Source organism: Eumetopias jubatus, unplaced genomic scaffold, assembly GCF_037043125.1.
Source record: "Eumetopias jubatus isolate StellerSeaLion01/CBP00866 unplaced genomic scaffold, mEumJub1_p1.0 scaffold_4, whole genome shotgun sequence".
Taxonomy (NCBI): domain Eukaryota; kingdom Metazoa; phylum Chordata; class Mammalia; order Carnivora; family Otariidae; genus Eumetopias; species Eumetopias jubatus.
The window spans coordinates 175,652,443-175,675,828 of NW_028274810.1; the positions used below are offsets into that span (position 1 = coordinate 175,652,443).

General features: G+C 39.8%; 1 protein-coding gene across 2 annotated transcripts; it reads left to right on the forward strand.

The window, feature by feature from the left end:
- Nucleotides 1-2,164: 2,164 nt before the first annotated feature.
- On the forward strand, nt 2,165-23,166 carry GGH (gamma-glutamyl hydrolase). Of its 2 annotated transcripts, none has more exons than XM_028108720.2 (9): nt 2,165-2,370; nt 5,479-5,593; nt 9,725-9,775; nt 12,751-12,835; nt 15,373-15,514; nt 17,530-17,636; nt 17,717-17,807; nt 20,832-20,969; nt 22,751-23,166. In XM_028108720.2, exons 1-9 carry the CDS (start codon nt 2,262-2,264, stop codon nt 22,870-22,872), a joined length of 960 nt encoding a protein of 319 aa, XP_027964521.1. In that variant the 5' UTR covers nt 2,165-2,261; the 3' UTR covers nt 22,873-23,166. The 2 variants fall into 2 exon arrangements, with proteins under 2 accessions (XP_027964521.1, XP_087878951.1); XM_088022825.1 differs by lacking the exon at nt 2,165-2,370 and adding an exon at nt 5,209-5,331.
- The last annotated feature ends 220 nt before the right edge of the window (nt 23,167-23,386 follow it).

Sequence of the window (23,386 nt, forward strand, 5' to 3'; positions counted from 1 at the left end):
TATATATGGAGTATGTCTGAAAAGTACTGGTTTATAGAATATGTGCATTTTTTAAAAGATTTTATTTATTTATTTGAGAGAGAGAGCAGGAGCGGGGCGGCGGGGGAGGGGGGAGGATGTGGCAGAGGGAGAGGGAGAAGCAGGCCCTCAGTTGAGCAGGGAGCCAGACACAGGGCTCGGGGCTCAATTCCAGGACCCCAAGATCATGACCTGAGTTGAAGGCAGCCGCTTAACCGACTGAGCCACCCAGGTGCCCCCAGAATATGTGCATCTTCACCTTTACCAGATATTCTCTAACTGCTTTCAATAATGGTTGTAATAATTTACAATTCTACTAGCAGTGTTAAAGAATTCTCATTTTCTACACACTTTATTATTTTGAAGGTTTACATTTTTGTCAATCTGATGGATGTGACATATTATCTTAATTTACATTTCCCTGATGGCTATTGAAGGTTTGGTTTGTCTTTTCATATTCTTTCCCTAGTTTTCTTTTCGGATGTTGTCCTTTATTAAGTCCTTTGTATATTTTAGAAATAAACTTTCAAAATTCTATATTTTGTAAACATATTTTCCAAGTTTGTGCCTTATCTTTAACTTTCTTAAACGTTATATAGCTATTTCAAAGCTACAGCACTGTCAAATCTATTATTTTTCTCCATTAACATCTGTATCTTTTTATACAATGTTTTATAAAATCCTTCTGACCCCCAATGTCATGAACATGTACTACTATATCTTCTTATTGGAGTATATTTTGTTTTTCACATTTACATCTTTATTTAAATGGAGTTTATTTTTGTGTAAAATGCCAGGTAATGATTTTTCGTCTGCAGATAGATACCTGTTCCAATGCCACAAATTCATATTTACCAAGGCTCTTCCTCTGTTCAATTATGCTCAGAACCAGCTGAGTACTTAAGGCCTTTCCTAGTATCTTTAGTCACATTCTTTGGGCTTATCTCTCACCACGCCCTTCCACAGTAGCATTATTTTCTTGTCAAACCAGATTACTTATTGCAGTCACTCTTCTTGAATACCAAAACTCCATTCTTGCGCTCTCCATAAGTCATGTTCTCTTCCTGTCTTTTCTCCTTCCTACATTATAAACTTCTTCTAAAAAAGACATTGTCCAATTCACCTTTGCATCCCCAATAATTAGCACTGATTGAACAGACTTCTGATATTTGTCAAAGAATTTTATTCTTAATTTAATTTGGCCCTTGTAGGTGGGCACTTCCACCTAGTACAAGACCTATCTATATCGCTAGGTTTTCACACAGAAGGAAAAAGGTTTCTGTCTTTTACCTACCTTCCCACCAAAATATGCCTCGGGATTCTAAAGCTTTTCTAAATTTTTTAAACAGAACCCCCAAAATAGTTCTAACGCCCAGGAACCAAAGTTATCATTTCTGCCCCTGTGTGTAGGACAGGCAAGTCTGTGGTGGAGGCTAACAGTAAAGGGGGCGTGCCCCCTCTGCAGAGGATGCCAGGAGTTGGCCCCTCCTTGACCCACTTCGGAGGTGAGGCCGCGTACCCGGGGACGTGTTCCCATCCATCGTCCTTCCCTCTTCCCTTCGTTTCCTCCAGCTGCCTCGACCCTGAAAACAAAGAGCAGGATGTAGAAATTACCTCTGAAGTCACTGTCCATCCTTCGACGGAACGCTGGAGGGCCCAACTTGGCTGTCAGCCTTCTTAATGACACGGTCCGCCCTTTCAGGTGGGAGCTACAGCCGGCGCAAAGTTCTCAGGCGACTTCTCGAATCTCTCACGGGCCCCGCGTGCTGCCTGGTTACAAGATTCGCGCAGGCCGGGACCCAGGGGTTCCCCTTCGAGAGCCTGGGCTCCGTTACGGGTGACTGAAGGTCACCTCCGTGGAACAGTGGAAAGGGAAGATTCCGCCCACCCCAGGCCCACTCAGAAGTTTCCGGTGTTCTCCGCACGGGCCGCCGGGCAGAAGCAGCGGTCGCGGGGTCGCGGGTGGCAGAGTGAGACCCGAGTGATGAGGTGAGAGGGGCGACAGCGTCCCCAGAACCGTCAGCGTCCCCAGAGCCGGCCGCTCCCGCCCTGCGACCGCCGCGCGCGCCAGAACTGCATTTCCCACAGGCCCCCGCGGTGGAGCGCCGCCCTCGCCTGCCACCCCCGCGCGGCCGGGAGACCGCCCACGCCTCTGCGGCCGCCGCCGCCTCCGCCGCCGCTGCAGCCAGCCTGGGTCCCCTGCCAGCTGTGCCTTTGAAAGGCGACGGGAGGCGGCGAGCACGATGGCGAGAATGGAGCGCGTGCTGTGTGTGCTGGGCCTGGTCCTGTGCGGGGCGGCGAGCCCCGGGCTGTGCGCTCCTCGCGCCTCCACTTCCAAGAAGCCCATCATCGGTAAGAAGGCTGGGTGGGAGCCGCGGGCCTGCGGCCGGGTGTCGGTCCTGGGCGCTTCCCGCTGCTGGGCTCCAGCTGATGCGTCCCGCCTTGGAAGTACCCGAGTCCAGGGTTACGATGTGTGCCTTCATTTGTAGCACGAGTAAGAGCCGAGCCAAGACACCATTTCGATCGTGCCGAAATAGAGCTAATGCCTGGTGGTTTCCTCAAATTCATTTGGCTCTTGAAGTTGAAAGGGAGGAGGGTGCGCGGGGAAGAATCCTGCGGATTGTTTTTTTCTTTGTACGTAGCTAAGAATTTCTGCTAACTCACCAAACTCTGTACATACGTTATGTTTATTAAAATTTCGGGGAGTGAGGGCATATTTTAAGATACAATGCATTATCCATATAAAAATCGAATTGACCAGATAATCAAGAAATTATGGTATACTTTGGATGCTGTACCGGAGGGCAGCAGTGGCTAATATAATCCTAGTGTCAGTTCTACTGGTGTTAAAGCGAGGCATGTAATTTTTCGTTTCCAGCAAATTTATGTTTTAATCACAGTTTGCGTTGCCAGAACAGACATTCGAGACAGGGAAGGGGAAGGCTACCCAGGAGAAATCAATCAGCCTAGAATTAAAATTTGCCAGAAGCAATTTATGTCAGATGAATAAGATTGGCTTTATTTTAGCGGTAGTATTATCCCATTCAAACTCTTTTACCTTCTGGGAAGGGGAACATCATATTCTGTAACTAAATAGTAAGTAAATGAGTATTTTTTTTTTCATATATATTGCTAGTGCCTGGTTTTCAAATGGGTTTTGTATCAATATTTGGAACTTGGAATGCCTTATTTCATAGCTATTTAAAATGGTGGTTAGATTCTCCAAGGAGAATTAACTCAAAATAAAATTCTAGGTAGTGTGTTGGGAATTGTGAGTGTAGAGAGGAGGGAAAAGGGGTTGGGGGGATTCTTTTCCCTTTCCTGGAAACAGTGGTAGTCCAGGGTCAATTACAGAAAAAGGAGTGTGCTTTCAGTCACATCACTTAAGACAAAAATAGTTAACTAAGCACCTACTATGTTCAAGGCATTGAATTAGGATGTGCAAAGGATTCAAAGACAAGGAAACCACAAAAGTTGTGAGGTGGCCTTAAAGTATGGGTGGAATTTTGGTCACATTTTGAGGGACTTACAGGTTGAGCTTTTCCCGCCCACAGATGGAAAAAGTGAGTAGGTGGGTAAAGGGGCAGGGTGGGGGAGAAGTTGGTGGAACTTACCTATTCTAATATACTTTTTCTCCTTTCTGGTACTTATATTCACATGTCCCAAACCCTTTTTTGTGGCACCTCACCTTGCCTGCCTTGTACCATTCCATTCCCTGTTTCCTGTGACACTCCCTCATTCTTTCCCTACCACATTTCATTTTCCTCGGTGAAGACTTACTTACTTAACAAATTTTGGCACTTGGCATGTGTTAACTGAGTGCCTGACAATGCCAATTTTTGTGACAAGCTGGAAATAGAGAAGTATAGACAGCTTTTCCTGTCAGGTGGCCTACAGAGACAATGAAGTGTTCCAAATGGTGAAGCAGCGAATGATACTGGCACAGGTGTATTCTCCAGACAGACATGTTTTGATGTATATTGGGTGCCAGTACTGTGCTGGGGCTGAGGTTTCAGTGATAAGAGGCAGACTGAGAGGTAGGTGGGGCAGAGCACACAGGGTCTTGTAGAGTTTACAAAAGTTTAGGAACCCATTGAGGTACTTAAACAAGGAGATGTCCCCTGTTGATTTGTTATCTCTGATCTCATTTCCTATCGTTTTCTCCCATTGCTCACACAAGCTCTAGTCATATGGACTCCTTGAGATGTGATAGGCACACACCTGACTTAGGGCCTTTGCACTTGCTGTTCCTCCACCCTGGATCCCTCTTCTTCCAGGTACTTGCGTATGGTTTACTTCCTCATCTCTCTGAAGTCCCGGCTCTCCAATGTCATGTTCTACCTTCTCAGGGAGGAGGACTTGCCTGGTCATCATATTTAAGAGACTTTCTTCCCCTGGATAGATGGGACCAACTCCTCCCCCTCTCCAAAACACACCTTCTTACTCTGCTTTACTTTTTTTCTTTAGCATTTACCACCAACCATCAGACTTTATATTTTAACTTTTTATCTTGTTAATTATTTGTCCTCTCTTCTCTCCCTCCCACATACTAGGATTAAAGCCCATAAAGGAGGGATTTTTGTTTTGTTCGCTCATGTGTCTCCAGCGTCTAGTTCAGTGCCTTGTATATATTATGATTCAGGAACATACTGAATGAAAAAGTGAATGAATGAATGCATGGTGATATGATCAGATTTCTTTCCATGTGGAGAACTGGTTGAAGTTGTTGAGGATTGTTTAAGAAAGGATATAGAGAGACCTTTTAAGACGCTATTGTTATAGTCTGAAAGGGAGGAGGAAGGATGTTGGTTGCTTAGATTATGTTGCTGATGTCAGAGAGAGAGAGATAGAAGATATTTCCGCTCTTTTGCTTTATTAGTGTATGGGAGAGGAGAGACCTCCTTCTAGCTTAAGGATGTGAGATTGATTCTAGGTTGTGTGAAGGAGGCTGGTGCTATTATAAACCTGCTTTGGGGCTTATTTGGTCTCCTTGATGAGGTGAGAGAGAGGAGGCTACTTAAAACTCAGAGCAACCTCCACTGTCTTTTCCCAAAGTCTGTGGAATTACTTACAGAAGAAGCTTTGTATTTAATTCTGTGAGTTAAACAAGTAAAGTACTGGTATTTTTTTTTTAAAGATTTTATTTATTTGTCAGAGAGAGAGCACAAGCAGGGGGCGCTGCAGGCAGAAGGAGAAGCAGGCTCACCACTGAGCAAGGAGCCCAATGCAGGACTCGAACCCAGGACCCTGGGATCATGACCTGAGCTGAATGCAGACGCTTAACCGACTGAGCCACCCAGGCGCCCCAAAGTAGTGGTATTTTTACTGTGATGTGTTTCAGTTTCTGAGTAAGAAAAAAAGGAAATTGCTTGAAATTAAAACTATTTTTCTTTCTTTCTTTTTTGTTCTTTTCTTTTCTTTTCCTTCCTTCCTTCCTTCCTTCCTTTCTTTGTAATTTAGGAGTATTAATGCAAAAGTGCCGTAATAAGGACATGAGAAGCCTGGGAAAATACTATATTGCTGCATCCTATGTAAAATATCTGGAGTCTGCAGGTGCAAGAGTTGTACCAGTAAGGTATGATCCAATATTTTTTACACTGTATAAATAAAAACTCCTGTTTTTTCTCAAATAATTTTTTTATCTCAAAAATTTGCTCTGATTGCATCATTTAAATGTGGTAACATTGCTCCTGATTTTTTTTGCCAAATCTAATGCTTATAGTCATTAAATTGTTTAAAGGATGAAACTGTCTATATTTACAATGCTATTAGAGGTCTGTCAAACATATTAGGTAAAGAATGAAATGATAGTTTCCTATACCCCAGAAAAGGTGGTATGCATCAGACATTTGGAAAATAATGGAGTAAAAGAATCGATAAATTAACCAGCTTTATTCCATAATATTAGGATAAGGGAACACTTATGGAATGAAAGAGATTTTTAGATGACTTTTAAAATACCTTCACATTCTACTTTAAAAATTTGTAAATGACTAACACAGCAGTGTTGCTTCAATATAAATTACAAGAATTGCAGTCTTAAAGGAGCTACTTTTTGTTATATAATGGCCTATTAAGACTAAAATGACATGTCATATTTTGATTGGGAAAGAATTGAATTTTTTAACAAACAAAACCTTATAAGTATTTATAATATTTTTTCACCCCAAATTAGCATATTTTAGAATCTCCCAGCTCTCCTATCTATTCCATTGTAAGTGATTTCACACACAAAACACAGTTGTGTGCTTTATGTAATTAATTCCACCTTAAAAAGCTATAACGAAGAAAGGTACTGTTCAAATAAAACAGTGATAATCAAAATGCAAACATTACAACTGAGAGAATTATAGCACAAAATGGTTTTTTGTTTAGCTTCGTAAGGATCACCTTCTTGCTTAATCTTTTACATTTAGTTGTCTCTACCCCATTCGCTTTTGACGTTCATCATTCATTTTTTTCGTAGCAAATCTAATTTTTCGAATGAAACCTTATTTGGAACTCAGATAACACCAGAGTTTTAGAGCTGAGGAGGCTTTCAAGTCTTCAGAACAGCGTTTCAAAGTTTTGATCACGGGAGCTTTTTCTGCAAGTGTTCTTTTAGGACATTAGTGCTGATAATCTGGATGGGACGTGGGAGAGACACAGGCAGGTAGACCAGTTCAAGAGACTTGAGGTAGGCTAGGTGTGAAGTGAAGAGAGCTTGGCTTACTTGTAGGATCGATGGGTAAATGTTCTCTAAAAGTATCAGCAAGATTTGATGACTAATAAAATGAAAGGACATAGGGAGGAATAGTCAAGAATGACAAGTTTTGAAACGGCAAGTTTTGAAACTTGGGAAGTTTTGAAACTGGGGAAGTTTTGAAACTGAGAAAGTTTTGAAACCTAATGACTAGCAGCAGAATGCTGTTATTTATGACGGAGTCACTGAAAATGTGACTGTCAGCATGGAGGTTAATTTCTAGCTTGGGTTCCCAAAGTTCATTTTAAGGTATATTGCTTGTCATTAGAATCATATAATCCTACAAAAACAATGTAATACATGGCAGCTAAATTCCCAGAGTAACCTCTAAAGGATGACCTAAAACAATGAGAGTAAAGTGACCACACTGATAATGTTGAATTCATTTCTGAATTTTGGATGCTGGGAGCCAACTTCCATGGTTTGGAAGGGAAAAGGAGGCGGATGGGAGACCTAGGCAAAATTCTGGAATAGGTAAAGAAGTTTGTTTTTGTTCTCCTGCCTTCTCCTGCCTGGCGCCCTGAGGTTATCAGAAATCCCCACTGTGGGCTAGTGGAACCCATGGGGCATCCTCCTCCTGAGAGGGGGCATGTGACACGGGCTGTTTTTGGTTTAAAAATGTGTTTTGCTCACACAGCGTTTTAAAACAGTTTTAAACACTTACAAATAAGAAGACTTCATAAAAGTCTGAATTTCTGGCGTTTTTTTTTTGTTGTTGTTGTTCAAGACAATCATCTGGGGCTGACTTTAAATGAAGCAAGTGCCCACCATTGGCAACAATGCCTGTTACTCCTTTTCATGCTGCTGAAACTGTGTCATCTGCCATCATCACCAGCCCTAAGCTGTTTTCTTTTAGTTAAAGAGAGAGTAAACTATTTCATACCCTATTGAGAAGGTCTTTGGTTCTAGAAAGTCTGACAACATGCAGATAATATCTGTATTCAGAGAATATGATCTGGCCTGTCTTCCCTGTCTGGTCTCTGGGGCATTGGAGTTCATGACACTTTATCCCCCCCACCCCAACAATTAAGCCCCTTAAGAATGATTAGCAGGGTCTAAAAGTTCAGCCATGGACAACATGGGAGCCGTTTATTTAGACTTAATGAAATGACTGAAACCAGCCTGCATGGCTAGCTGGTAGAGAAGTCCCTGGAATGTAGCTGAGTGGTCTAAATCCATTCTGGTGATGATTGTCCTGGTTTAAATATGCATGGGGAAGATTCTGGGTCCTGACTGGTTCCCTTTTTATTGACCCAGTCTGGGGAGATGAGACTGGTAGAATACTGGGAATGTGGACTCACATTTGAATCTCCTTGTCACTTCTCAAGTCAGGGCCACTTGTGCATTTATCCTCCATCTAAGATAATGGTAAGCACCACTGCAATATCACCCACTGCTTTATAGCTCTCTGCTGGGAGGAGAAGTATTATGAATTTCTTCTTTTTTTTAAATTTTATTTATTTATTTTTTAAAAGATTGTATTTATTTATCAGAGAGAGAGTGAGTGAGAAAGAGCACAAGTGGGGGGAACGGCAGGCAGAGGGAGAAGCAGACTTCCTGCTGAGCAGGGAGCCCGATGCGGGGCTCCATCCTAGGACCCGGGGATCATGACCTGAGACGAAGGCAGATGCTTAACCAACTGAGCCACCCAGGCGCCCCTCTTTTTTTTTTTTTTTTTTAAGATTTATTTATTTGAGAGAGAGAGAGAGAGCAAGCAAGCATGGGGAGGGGGAGAGGAAGAGGGAGAGAATCTCCAGCAGATTCTCTGCTGAGTGTGAAGTCCAATAGGAGGGCTTAATCTCACAACCTTGAGATCATGACCTGAGCTGGAATCAAGAGTCAGGTGCTTAACTGACTGAGCCACCCAGGCACCCCGTATGAACTTCTAAATAGACCTGGACTTGCAGAGGTCATTTGGACCTAGAGAAGAACCTAGCACAACAAAGCACAGCCAAGTTCTGGGCATCGTAAGTGTATTTAATTATAGGAGAGGTGTTCCGACTCCCCCTAAAACATTTCCTGGGGCAGAAATGGACTGTGGTTGACATTTGATCATAAAACTATTTCTTCAATGGCTGATTGAGAGGGCATCATGCCTTGTTATTTTCTTATAGAACCAGAAGACTGCTTAATGTAGGAAAGTTCTTGCAGGAATTTCATAACCATGATGCTGTCTTCTCTCATTCTTGCATTTTCTTCAACTTTTGGAAGAGCAAACCCATTTTACTGTGACTTAACTACATTTTCACAGATTAGTCCCATTACTTTTTTCTGGAAAAGGGGATAAAATCATCAGTAGCATGGTGATGTTAGGAGCCCTTAAGTGGTGTTCGATGAAAGGCGCTTCGGATTACCTGGGCAACTTAGCTTCAGAATAATTGCCTGGTATACAGTGATGTGCATGTAGCCTATCCCTAGATCTGAACTCTTCTGACTTTTGAATACACAGTGGTCTCCCGATCTTTGCAGTTAGTGGCAGGGGTGGGATGAAGCGGAGACTTGGCATTTATATGTATTCTTTTTATCTGCCCAAACTGCCTGTAGTTAAGGGAGGCATATTAATAAATCTCTTTATTTCATCTTATATGAAGTTACTGAATATCTTTACCTGTTTTTGATAGTTCTCAGCTAGCAGAGAAATTACTGGTGCCCAAATCTCATGGTCTTTAATGTTTACCATATTAACACATACTTCACAATATTAAATTATATGAGAACACAGGAAAACATGTTTACTTGTCTGATTAGCAAAACAAGGATATAATTACAGTATGTGATTTTCATGTAGTTTGAAAAAACACCTCTAGGAAGGGAGAGAGATATTGTCTGGTATTTAAGAATTACTTTTCATTTGTTTTTTTTTTGTTTTTTTTTTTTAAATTAATGTGGGGACTTCATTTACAGCCTTACTTTTTTTCCTTAGGTTTTGGAAATAGATGTGTTGTAACTTCTTATTGTTTTCAGGCCTGATCTTACAGATGAAGAGTATGAAAAGCTTTTCCAATCTATTAATGGGTAAGTTGGCAGCATTGATTTGATATGGGGAATGAGGTGGATATAGTCTGCTTTCGCAAAAACATACTTATAAACATACATGTTTCTGTGTAACTATCTTATAGTGGTATAATGTTAATTTTCTGAGTTCTTTTATAGGAATTGTTTTGTTGAGAGATGAAAAAGTCCTGGAGAGGGAAGGCAGCTTAAGAAATAAATGTTGCATAGTAGATACATTTAGGTTTTTTTTTTTTTTAACATGTGACATAATCTTTGTTCTTTTAATGATTGTCTTAAATGTTCTGAAGCCACTTTGAATGACATGGCATACTACTTGCTTAGGGGATTTAGAAGTCCTAAGTCTTAACAATTGGTTATCTTTCAGAAGATAATTTGCATAGAACTTGGAAAAAAATTTTCTGTCCTCTGGCTTCACCACAAAAGATGATTGGCTAGGTCAACAGAATAAAACTTTTAATCACATGAAAAATGTTCGACATTACTCATAATTAAAGGTTAGGTAATTATAGCAATTATAAACTTTTTTAACTATCAAGTTGGCAAAGATCAGAAAATTTGTTATTATATGGTGAGAGTGTGAGGTAACAAGCATTCTCATACTTTATGGGTGTGTGTTACCCAGTTTTTTGCAGGGTAGTTTTGCAATATCTGTTGAAATTGAAATGAAATAAAAAATGCATGTACCTTCTGACCCAGGTAATCTGTCAGAAGGAATTTTATTTTATAAATATATTCCCCCTGTATGTGAAAACTTAGGCCCAAACTTACACATTGTAGAATTGTCTGAAATACCCCCAGTTTAGAAGCCGCCCAGTAGTCTATCAGTTGGGAATTGGGTAAAAAAAATAGACTACATGCATATAATAGAGTATTATGCACAGATTTAAAATATGAGGATATTATTAGATGCTGGTTTGGATTGCTGTTGTTATGTGAACAATGTGATATTGTTATGTAAAAAAAAGCAAGGCACATAATGGTATTTATAGTATACTCCCATTTGCTTTTTTTTTTTGTTTTTTTTTTAAGGTAGGGGTGAGGAGATTAGCACAGTATAATCTATCAGGTGAACACACAGATTTTAAAGATGGTGGTTTTTAAGGATTTTTTATTTATTTATTATAATACTTGCCAGCAGGGAAAGGACAGAGTGGGAGGGAGAGGGAGAAACAGACTCCATGCTGAGCACGGAGCCCTACATGGGGCTCAATCCCACAACCTTGAGATCATGACCTGAGCCAAAATCAAGAGTCCAATGCTCAACCGACTGAGCCACCCAGGCGCCCCTAAGGGTAGCTGTTTTTGATTGGGAGTTGGGTGGAGGGAGTCTATTTTATGATAAAGCTTTTATAAAAAGAGTTTCTTTTTTTCCCCTTATAAAACTGTTTATTACTACTTAAAAAAAAGAAAAAGCTATGAGTAAAACATTTTATAGTGCCCATTATGTGCAGTGTACTTTGGCATAGAAAAGATAAGTAAGTCCAGGTCAGAATATATGGTAGAACCTCAAAAATACACAAAAAAATATATACCAGAAAATGAGCTAACTCTCATGCAACTTCAGAATCACCTTTATTGAGCCCCTATTACACAGTAGACCCCATACTGCTTTGTGGGGGAACACAGAGATGAAAAGGCAAAGTCTTGTTTTAAAGTACTTTCCCAATCTGGGAGAGACAAATTTTACTTTATGAAAGGATTCTGGCATTAAACACACCAGATTTGATCAGAGGCAGCTTTTTAGACACTGAGTGAATGAAAGGGGAGACCTGCTAATGAGTCTTCATTAAGCCACTTTTAATTGTAGGGTTTTCTGTGTGGTTCTACCTTATAGTTTGTAAGTTTTCTACAAGACTAGGAAAAATTCCTCATCCTTGTCTCTCCAAGCTAATACCAAGAAGCAGAATATATTTGTTGAATGAACAAATAGTCTCAAAAGTGAACTTTTGCGGACCCTGGGTGGCTCAGTCGGTTAAGCATCCAACTCTTGGTTTTGGCTCAGTTCATGATCTCAGGGTCGTGAGATTGAGCCCTGCATCAGGCTCTGCTGAGCGTGGAGCCTGCCTGGGATTCTCTATCTCCCTCTCCCACTGCTCCCCCCCTCCCACCCCCACATCACATGTGTGCTCTCTTGCTCTCTCTCTCTCTTAAAAAGAAGTGAGCTTTCATATATCTCGAATTCATATTTAAGTATTTTCAAAATTTTAACACATTTAATCCAGCTTTTGTAATCGTTTTTGAATATCTTTGGTTATTTCAAGACTTGTTATAAATTTTAAAATTAAAGCTAATTTAAAAGTTGATATAAAAACATAGTAAATATTTTTCTGTATCTCTCCTTTATGGGTAGAGTAAAATAAAATCAAACATGATTTCCCCTCTTTTTTCCCCAGACTTTTTCCAGAATTGTAATTTTGTTCTTTCAAAATTTTTTAATAGTGTGCATATTTTGGAAGAAATTTCAGGGTGATAATAAAAAATTAAATTCTCATGGATATTTAATTCTAGCCTACATATATTTTTATGAGCAATTTGTTCTTTATGATTAAAAATAATTCTCTGTGAGCCACAATTGACTCATGATTATGGGCCTCCAGTTGATTTTTGGCATCACTGATCCCTTGATTTAAACCTAGCTGTACCTGGAATTTTATCTTGACTTGATATCTAACTTTGTGTACTCTCCTTCCTTCCCCCACTTATTTATCCTTAATTTATTCATACTCTATCTCAAAAATAAACTTGTTTATTGAAGAAGTTTTAGAAGAATATGTGCTTCTAGAAGTATTGTTAACTGTGGTAGTTTACGAATGTGTAGGAGTGTAAATATTTTATATATTTTTGCCACAGTTTTCTAACTTTCTTTAATGATCTTGTTGTTTGCATGATAAGGAAAAAGTTGTTTTAAAATAAAAAGAGTGTTTATTTTCTGTGGGCCACGGGGTTGAAAGGCACCCTATTTGATGTTGTTTCAGGATCCTTTTCCCTGGAGGAAGCGCTGATCTCAAGGAGTCAGGTTATGCTCTGACAGCCAAAAAATTTTACGATTTGGCCAAACAGGTAGGTGTCAGTTACGGCCTGTTATTCCAGGTGGGTTTTTGTAATTTTCCATGAGGATAATTCTTTCCTAAGCATATGGTAATACTTCCCACACAATTACCCTAGCCTCATCCCACTTTAACTTTTGAGCTTCCTGCTCTTTAGCAGCGCGTGGCGGCGCTCACTTGTTCCCTGTGGGCTTCCAAGGGAACCAGAGCCCCGCAGCCTGGCCCTCTCCCTTAGTGTTTATTGATACGAACCAGGTCCTCATGCTGGCTTGGTAAGCTGTTTTTTTTTATGTACCAGGCATTGTTCATATGTTATTAATTCTCATCTCCTCTTGAAAGCTGCTCTTTGTCCTGACTTTTGGGCAAAGGTCAAGGTCAAATAGGATGGAAAGGTCAAATAGGATGGACTTTGACCTTTCTTCACAGTTACCCTAGACTCCACATTAAGTTACCAGGCAGAGCCTCTTGAGTCCTTTGTAATGTCTCACACTGAGCCTGACTTTGCACCCCACCTCAGATCCTTACTTATTTCACTCCTGAACTATAATCTTGCTGGCCCTTGTATCTCCCCCTGCCCTTAAATATTTCCCTAAAGAACTGCTTTTAGCATATGAGATACTTGTTTAAAAACTTTTAATGGGTAGGCTTTTAAATCATCTGTAGCCTTTCATAGTCTTTGGATCAAGACACAGACTGTGTATCCACAGCCCCATTTTCTAGCTTTTCCTTCTGCATATAATTGAAGCCAGTGTGGTATTTCTAGCATATATTCTGTGTCCTCCTACTTTTAAATTGGCTTAGTCTGTTTCTTTCCATTCCATCCCTAATTCATAACTTGGCCCATCTTTTCAGGCTAAGGTGCTATTCTCCTTCTATAGAGGTTTCTTTCCCAACTTCAACAGGAATGGCATCCCGCTCCCTCTTAACTTTTAGAATATTTTGTTGTAGAAGAGTTCAAACATTTATTTAGCTCCTACTCGGTAAGATGACAGGGTCCATGACCTTCAGGAGCTTCTATTTCAGAAGACAGAATATCTTGAGGTTAGTTATTCATGTCTCAGCAGATTTCATGGTTCTAACACCCTTTGAGGTGTTCCTCATTTCATGTAATATGGTACCATGTACTGAGTACATGCTCAATGGATTTTTTTTTCTTGAAAAAGTGAACAAGTGGAAATTTTATAATGTGAGTGATTTAAAATGCATTTGGGAAATATATATGAACATTATAAAGTAGTCCTTTTTCCTTTTGCATACAGGGACTCATGTAACCAGCTTGCTCAATTAAAAAAAAAAAAAAGAAGGAACCACCCAACCCCTGAGACCCAAAAGTCTACTTTTTGAGATGTAATTAGCTACTTAAAGATTTCAAAACAAAGGAAAAAAGCTCAGCATCCTTGAACTTATTTAGCTACAACCACTGGGGACCACAAAGCTCTCACTGAAGAAGCCTTGAGAAGTGAAGTCTGTTAGATCTTTCCAGTCCTACTCTGTCCTTTGCTCTGCGAGGCTTTGTGGAGGATCCACAGAAAGTAAAAGATGTGGTCCCAGCAAGTGAGAAATTAAATTTGGTACATACGGAAACTGAACAATTAAACTCTCCTTTGTGTTTATTATAAGTAAATGCAGTATGGCCCTCCAACTTAATGTATGCAGTTCTAACTTCTAAAAATAAAATTTCCCAGACCGGCATAGAAAGTGTTAAAAATCCTCCCTTAGGATAGAAAGTATAGGAATTAATGTAATTCTGTATTTTTCTCAGTAAGGAACAGAAAGAAAAAGAAAGTCCTAATAATTTCCTCATTTAAAATGAGTGGCATGTTATATTTTACAATCTATACAGGGAAATCACTGCTTTTAGGAAAGTTGCAAAACTCAGTTTTGTAACTACCAGTACATAGGGATTTAATCTTTACTTAACCAGAAAATTCATTCACTAGAAGACTTTTTCCCCATTCATGGTAGTTGTTGTGACTTTGAAGAAGCTCAGTACATTTGTACTTTTTCCGTTGACAGCTTTTACTCTATACAAATTTATTTTACTTTTGCTTAGCCTTTTCCTTACTGACTGTTCCTTTTCTTCCAGATCAAGGGTTTCCCCTGATTTAAATTTAGTTAGCTGAAGGTGCTATAATGCAGCTATTACTATAAATTCCGAGATAATGAAGGACAGACTTCAGAGTGTGTTCAAAGCAGGCAGTCATCCAAAGCAACAAGATCTGTAGAAGATGTATCAATAGACATCTATCTAGCATTATCTTTGATATTGGCAGTACCTAATTGTTACTGGTATCGCTTGGTAGTTGCCTGGCAGATGTCCGTCTCTTTCCCAGCACAGATGAGATTGAATAATTTGATTGACTAAAACTGAATGATTATGTGGGAGCTTGATCTGAGGAAAGATTAAGTGATAGCCTCCTTACGGATCCTGGAAAATTCTTTAGAAATGCATGCATGACTCAGATGCCTGTCTTGTAATGACAAATCAAATGTATAATTTTTGTTTTGAAAAGTTTGAATGAGCTTAGTTTTCTCTTTCACTCTGCAAAGAGTTTTGATGATGGAGACTATTTTCCTGTGTGGGGCACTTGCCTTGGATTCGAAGAGCTTTCATATCTGATTAGTGGTGGAAAGTCCTTATTAACTCTTACTCATACTGATGGAATTGCAATGCTGCTGAACTTCACTAAAGGTGAGAATTCCCTTTTGGACCTTTTTAAAAATATTACCTGGGCAGGATGAGTATGGCAAATATCCATGTCAGAAGCGCTCATAATGTTTACTAATTTTCAGATTATTCACACAAGCTGACAATGTGAATGATGTACTGAGCTGTGAAGATGGCTTAGGAGCTTTGAGTTTTGATAATTCATTACCTATAGTAATACAGGACCATGCATGATTAACACCTCTAAAATCGAACCTGGGTTTGAGTCATCCCTGTTGCCTTGGGGAATGGTTTAACCTCCCTTGACTTTAATTTCCTGATTTTAAAGGGTTTTCCTCTTAAGGTTGTTTGTGAGGATTAAATAAGATACTGCTTTCCAGCTACCGTGCCAAGTGCTTGAAATACAACTCTCATAAATGGTAGCTATGAATTATGATAGTACATCACTTTTCCCTTGGCTGTGTACTCTGTTTTAACCCTAGCTGTGGTGTACGCAATTCGATTCTGGTACTAACCACTTGGAGTTAGCGCAGACTCCATAGTTATAAGTTATCTCCCCAATTAGTCTGCCCTTATTTCAGGTAACAGCTACAAGTCACATTCCCAGGCCACCCACACTTCTGACCAACTGTCCACAATCTTGAGGATGCCCATGACCCTTCCTGAGGTTCAGTAATTCACCAGGATGAATCACAGAACTCAGGAGAGTGCTGTGTTTGCACTAACAGTTTTATTGTAAAGGCTACACATAGGTTGAGGTCCCAGAGGGAATGCAGAGCTTCCGTGTCTTCTCCCTGTTGAGTCAGAACATATCACCCTCCTGGCATGTCAATACGTTCACCAACTGGAAAACTCCCATGAGCTTTGTTGTCTAGAATTTTTTATTGGGGTTTCATTGCAAAAGCAAGGTTGATTAAATCATTGGCTGTGTGCCTGAACTCAATCTCCAGTCCCCTTTTCATCCCTGGAAATCAGGCTGGCTCAAAGTCCTAATGTACTCTAATCATGTGGTTGATGTTTCTGATGATCAGCCATATCCTGAAGCTACCTAGGGGCCTACTGTGAGTCACCTCATTAGCATTACGAAGACATTCCCATTTCTTAGGAATTTCTGAGTTTTAGAAGCTCCGTATCAGGAACTCAGGGCAAAGACCAGGACGAGTCTTTGTTATGGCACTCTGTGTAAATAGGTAATGATTCTTGTAGGTTACCTGATCTCTGAATCCTGAGTTGAGTGCTGTCAGCTATTCCTGTTCTCATGGAAAGCAGTAGTTGTTATACGTAGAACTTATAGAATGTTCTATATTTTTCAAAGCTCTCTCTTGCATTGTCTTACTTAATCATTGCAAGAACTGTGTGGGAAGTACATGTATTAGGTTCAACTATTTTGGATGTATGTGGTGAAAAACCAAGCTTATATGAAAAAGGAATAGAATCCATTGAAGTAAGGTACTTGAGTGGATTTTTATTATCTGAGGTGCAGGGATTCTCGTGGAAGCCATTAGCATGCTGAATGAGAGGCTTCATTTAGGGAGAGCTGGTGTCAAAGTAAATTGCTCTTTTTGATCTATTTACTGAGTAGAGATTTCTTGGCCTGTTTAATGTTCTTTCCTACATTGTTGGTATTTTTAAATATTTTAAATTCCAGATACCTTTGAAAATATGTTGAATGTTCTGGATCATTTCCTGAGAAAACAAAAATATATTCATGTAAATGTACCTGTTTTCAAGAGAACTCAAGTTAAGATTTTCTGCTTACTCTGTGGCTAGCCTGATAATTATCATATCAGAAAGATTTTAGTGATTCATGTTAAAATTCTAGAAGAAAAGTACTTAAATATGGAACATATTTGAATTTGTGTGTTAAATTCATTTTGTGTTTGATTAGAATACATATGTGGAAATGATATGTTTTGCTTATCATTTAGTCATCTTGATTGTGTCTTAATAATGGCCCTTTTTGGCCATAGATCAGTGACTTCAGTGAATTTTATTTTTTCTGTGTTTAAATTATTTCTCTTGTGCCTAAATTATTTCAGATGCATCGCAGAGCAGAATGTTCCAGAATTTTCCTGTTGACTTGTTGAAGTCTTTGTCAACGGAACCTCTGACTGCAAATTTCCACAAGTGGAGCCTCTCCATGATGGTATTGCATTAATTAACAATGAAATTAATGCATTTAGATTAACTACAGAAGTAATTATTTGTTTTATTTTTACACTCTAGAATTTTACGATGAATGAAAAGTTAAAGAAGTTTTTCAATGTATTAACTACAAATACAGATGGCAAGATTGAGTTTATTTCAACCATGGAAGGTATATATCATGGCACACGTACACTTTATTTCACTTATGTTTATATATATTAATTTTGATTTTATACTTCTCTTATGAATAAAATCCTGTTACTCTTGGGTGTGAAGATAGAAGCTAGGGCATTTTTGTGGGTAGGAGATGTGCTTTTGTCCGTGTTCCAAATCAGCTGTGATTTACCTGGGTCATCTGGTGGATGGAATGATGGAGAAGGAAAGTAAAGAATAAGGGGAGAGTAGAGGAAGAAGTAAATGGAAAAAATGACTTCTCTCTCTAGCAGTGTACCATGACAGATCGTCCTCCAAACAACAACAAAAAACATGACTCATGTTCAGTAAAACATTTTCCTAAACATAAGTTTATCCCACTATCCAAAAGTAGAGCCTTCCTGTGAAACTCCTAAGCCACAGTGGCACAAAGCAAAGAGTATCCTTCCACTTTCCAAAAGTTCTCGTTAAGCCACTTTGGTTTTATGAAAGACCTGCATGAGTCCCTGTTTCCGCTCACTGAAAGAAAGCTGAAGAGGATTTTCGCTTTTATGAAGAAAAGCCTACTGTACTAATGTAAGTCTTTCATAACAGTGAAGTGGCATAAGGTGGACATTTGGAAAGCAGAGGGATACCTGTACATTGATGAAGTGACAGGATACTCAGGCCAAAACCTCTGGGAGTTAGGTGGTGTCCTTTTTGTTGTAGGTGAACAACATAGGGATTTGACAATTCTCTATATTATGCAGTGCTTGCCACAATAAGTGTACTTAACCTATCACCGTACAAAGTTCTTACAATTTTATTGACTGTATTCCCTGTGCTGTACTTTTCATCCCTGTGAGTTACTTATTTTATAACTGGAAGTTGTAACTTTTAATCCCTTTCACTTATTTTGCCCATCCCCCACCCCCTTTCCCTCTGGCAACCACCAGTTTGTTCTCTGTATTTATGAGTCTGTTTCTGCTTTTTGTTTGTATTGTTTTTGAGATTCTACATATAAGTGACATCACATGGTATTTGTCTCTGGCTTATTTCACTTAGCATAATACCCTCTTGCTCCATCCATGCTGCCTCAAATGGCAAGATTTCATTCTTTTTTATGGCTGTGTAATATTCCATTATGTGTTTATGCCACATCTTCTTTATCCATCCATGTATCGCTGGACACTTAGGTTGCTTCCATATCTTGGCTATCGTAAATGATGCAATAAGCTTAGGGGTGCATCTCTCTTTTTAAATTAGTGTTCCCGTTTTCTTTGTGTAAACACCCAGCAGTGGAAGTACTGGATTCTATGGTATTATATTATTAAGTGGAGTATTTAAACCAGCACTATTATTGAATCAGGAGAACTTGAGAGGAAGCTCAGGAACCCCCTACAATGAAGGTACCCCATGCAGCAGGACCCTCAACAAAGCCTGCCCGCAGAACTGTGAGAGTTGCAATCTTGAACCTTGACCCTAAGGGAGTGGGGGTGGTGGTAAATAAGCCTTGCTCATTCATAATGACATGCTGGTCAATTGTGGCCTGCATTAAACTAACTGGTCAAAAATTTTGTTTAAAGTCATCTCAGACTGAGAGTGTCCCAACGTTTATGGCAGAAGCAAACATCAGTAATTCTCTCTGGAGAAAACTACATTTATCCCAGACTTTAAGGGATTTCTTAATCCCTTAAGAACCCTCACATTTTGAGGCTTTAAGGAAAATGAGCAATTCCTGGCCGAAAAATCACTACTGTGCAAGGAAGCAAAGTACTACGAATGAGAACTTACAGAAACAATAGACAGTCTTTTAGTCAGTGAGAGGCCGCGGTGCTGGAGCGGAGTAAACTGGAATAAGGTGGATGTTGTTTATGTTATTCAAAGATTGGCTTGCTCTTGGGGGAGGTCAAAGGTCGAGGGGTTTATAAACAATATCTGGGGAATTCTGGGAAAGGTTGGTCAGCCCAGTCGGAAGTGAGCCGATTATCTTCTTTTTAACTCTTGTTTCCCTCCTCTTTGTTTTGCTTCCAAGGAGAGCATTGACATTCACCAAAGCATCCTAAGTTAGAAACTTAGATGTTGTCCTTGACTTCTTGCCCTCCTTCTCCACATCTAAAAACTGTGTGCCACTTTCTGCTCCTCAGATCCTTGCAAATGTCACATCCCCTCCCTCCAGCTTAGCCCTGTTCTACTTCTACATTAACTACCTTCCACCTGGACTCCTCAGTAGCCTCCTAACTGTCCACAGAGCCACTTTCCGGGTAGCCTCTGATGCCCCTTCTGAAACACCAGTCAGGAGGTTAGGAGCCATTCCACAAACAGAGGGACATAGTTTAGGCCGAGACAAACTGGCTTACATAAGAGGACACCAAAAATGTGTGGCATAGTTCATTCTCCTATGCATACCTCATTATGGGAGGGGATGAAGATGCAGGATGAGGTCGGGGGAAACAGACCCATCATGGAAGAAACTTGTGTCACTAATCACACGGGCTCAAATAGGCTCCTAATCAAATAATCAGGAGCCTATTTGAGCCTATTTAGAGGCTCAACTATTTTACTCTCCTCTGATTACCTACTATAAATTGAGCCTATTTAGAGGCTCAACTATTTTACTCTCCTCTGATTACCTACTAAAGCAAATCATATTACGGACTGTAAAAAGTTGAAAGTCAGTGAAATGGATTGTGAATATTCACACTGTGGGCTGAAATTCTTTATTTTGTCTCTGGGAGAATGAGCACAATTTGACTCTGACATTGTGAATTATAAAATAATGTTTTACGTAGGGTATAAAACATAACTCCATTGTAAGTAACATCTTAGACTGCTCTTTCTTTTTTTTTTTTTTTTAAGATTTTATTAGAGAGAGGGAGCATGCGTGCAATGGGGAGAGGAGCAGAGGGAGAGGGAAAAGCAGACCTGACACGGGGCTCGATTCCATGACCCCAAAGTCACTACCTGAGCCAAAATCAAGAGTCGGACGCTCAACCGACTGAGCCACCCAAGTGCCCCTCAGACCATTCTTAATACTTACTCGTTTGTGTTCTTCATGCAGGGTATAAGTATCCAGTATATGGTGTCCAGTGGCATCCAGAGAAAGCACCTTATGAGTGGGGGAATTTAGAAGGCATTTCCCATGCACCCAGTGCTGTGAAGGCTGCATTTTATTTAGCCCAGTTCTTTGTTGCTGAAGGTAATATTGTGGGTATATAATTTTATTGTCTAGTGTAGTTTTGGAGGAAATTGCCCTCATCTGAAATTTGTTTACTCATTTGTTCTATAGATGTTCTGTAAATTTAACTTTAACAAAAAAATCACACGAAAGCCCTAAAATTGAGATACTAGGCATTCAAGTAAAACCAGGACAGTTATTTCAGTTATTGGACACTCTAAACAGTATTGGACACTCTAAAGTGCGCTGAATTCTTGAACAACAGTGTAAAGAAAACAGTGTAAAAACAGTGTAAAGTAAAAAAAAGACTGTGAAGTCTTTTTTTTCTTTCTTTCTTGAATACTTTTTAAAAAAATTTGCTTCATTACACTTCTTTTTAGGAATAATGCTTTAATTTTAACATTCTCTGAGAATTAGATGTTATCTTTCTAAGAAAATGATATAAATTGAATATATACTCATCAGACTGTGATTTTAAGGCTGCCTGTCTGCAGGGTTAGCACATTGGAGACAGTTAATAAGCTTTTCCTGCTTTTTCATATAAATGCAGAGACATTTTCATGCTGTTAACGTTTGTGGGTAAAACTGAGAATTTGGTTGTAGATGCTTAGGTTTTTTTTTTTTTTTTTTAAGATTTATTTATTCATGTGTGAGAGAAAGAGGGGGGGAGGAGCAGAGGCAGAGGGAGGGAGAGAGAGAGAGAATCCTCAAGCAGACTCCCCACTGAGCATGGAGCCCAACGTGGGGCTTGATCCCAGGACCCCGAGGCCATGATCCGAGCCAAAATCAAGAGTCGGCTGCTCAACCGACTGAGCCACCCAGCGCCCCTAGATGCTTAAGTTTTAGTTGAGTGATACAGGTATGAGACAGAGCTGCAAACCCACTGCAAGGGGCAGGGCATCACTCTGGCTAGGCGTGAACTTCACATGTTGTGTTTGCCCCTCTCTCCCAGCTTGTCTGAAATTTGTTTCAACCCTCCTGCTCACACTCCTTAGGAAAGTACTTCCTCCTGAGTTCACTCTGGTTATGTTCAGTTGAATGGGTCATTTCATGACAAAAACCCCAGACTGAAAACAAGATTCTCCCATGTGCCGTATTAATCCCAAGGAACCTTTCCATGTCGTGTGTATATGGGAATAAATGAGAACAGCAATAGGTTGAGTTTGTTGCGGTATTAGCACATGGCAGAGCTATTTCTTTTATCTTTATTTCCCAATATCCTGCTTTCTAAAAAATGCCACAAAGCCTGTATTTATTTCGACTCGAGGATAAAGTCTGAACCTTCCCTGCTTCCCACTCCCACTTCAGCCAACTTCTTTGTGCCTCTTTGTGTGTCACATTTCTGCCTTACCTCTCACTTTTCCATTGGCCTCAGCTTTGCCAGTCTCTCCGTTCTCTCTACTCTGGGAGCATCTCGGTGAAGACAGACTGTGAAAACCACGCAATGTCCAATTCTGCGTGGTTACTAGACGAGGCTTCTTGAGTGCTAGGTCCTTGCCCTGGTTATATTTCCATCCCCGGGCCCTGTGGCAAGTCTTGCACACAGTAGGCCCTTAGTGTTAAGATCAGCGGTTGAGTGAGCCCCCCCCCACCGGATCTGGTGCAGGGCAGATGTAGACGCTTTTTTGGTAGGCGATAAATCAAGTGCTATTTTATTTGGGGAAATCTTACAAGGCATCTCTCCTTTTCTGGTGGTATTTTCCCCGCTTAATACTGCTGACAATAGGAAGAAATGTTATAAAGTAGCCCTTTGGAAATTTTATCCTAACTTTTTAAAAATGAACACTGTCTTTTTCTTGCAGCTCAGAAAAACAGTCATCATTTTGAATCTGATGTTGAAGAGAATGAAGCACTGATTTATCAGTTCCATCCAGTTTATACTGGAAATATTTCTTCATTTCAGCAAAGTTATATATTTGATTGAGAGCCTGCAATGTGTTAACAGAAATTTTGAATCATTCCATGATTAAACTGTTGCAATAACTTGCTACTCATGGTAATAATGGAGAGCCATGGAGATTCCTTTTCTATGGTGTTACTAGCTCTGATTCTTCATTCAGTGTATTTGATTATTTATATCACATTTGATAATTAATCAGAGACAAGTAAATAATTGCAGTGTATTTCATGGAAAAGCTTTTACCTGAAGAATGGATTGAAAATACAAATATTTTTTTCTCATTGATTGTGGAAATAAATACCTCCCACTAGCCATCAACCCCATCCTTGCTGAAGACCCTTTTTAAATCCTACCTCTAGTTCACTGTGAGTCCTTTGAATCTTGGGAGTATTGGTGTGTGTGTGTGTGTATGTGTGAATGAGAGTGTGTGTATACACACATATTTCCTTTTCTGCCTTTTCAGCTCCACAGTTAAACTGCACACCTGCTGCATGCAGAGCCTGGGTCTTGAACTTTCTATCTCACAATGTCTAACACA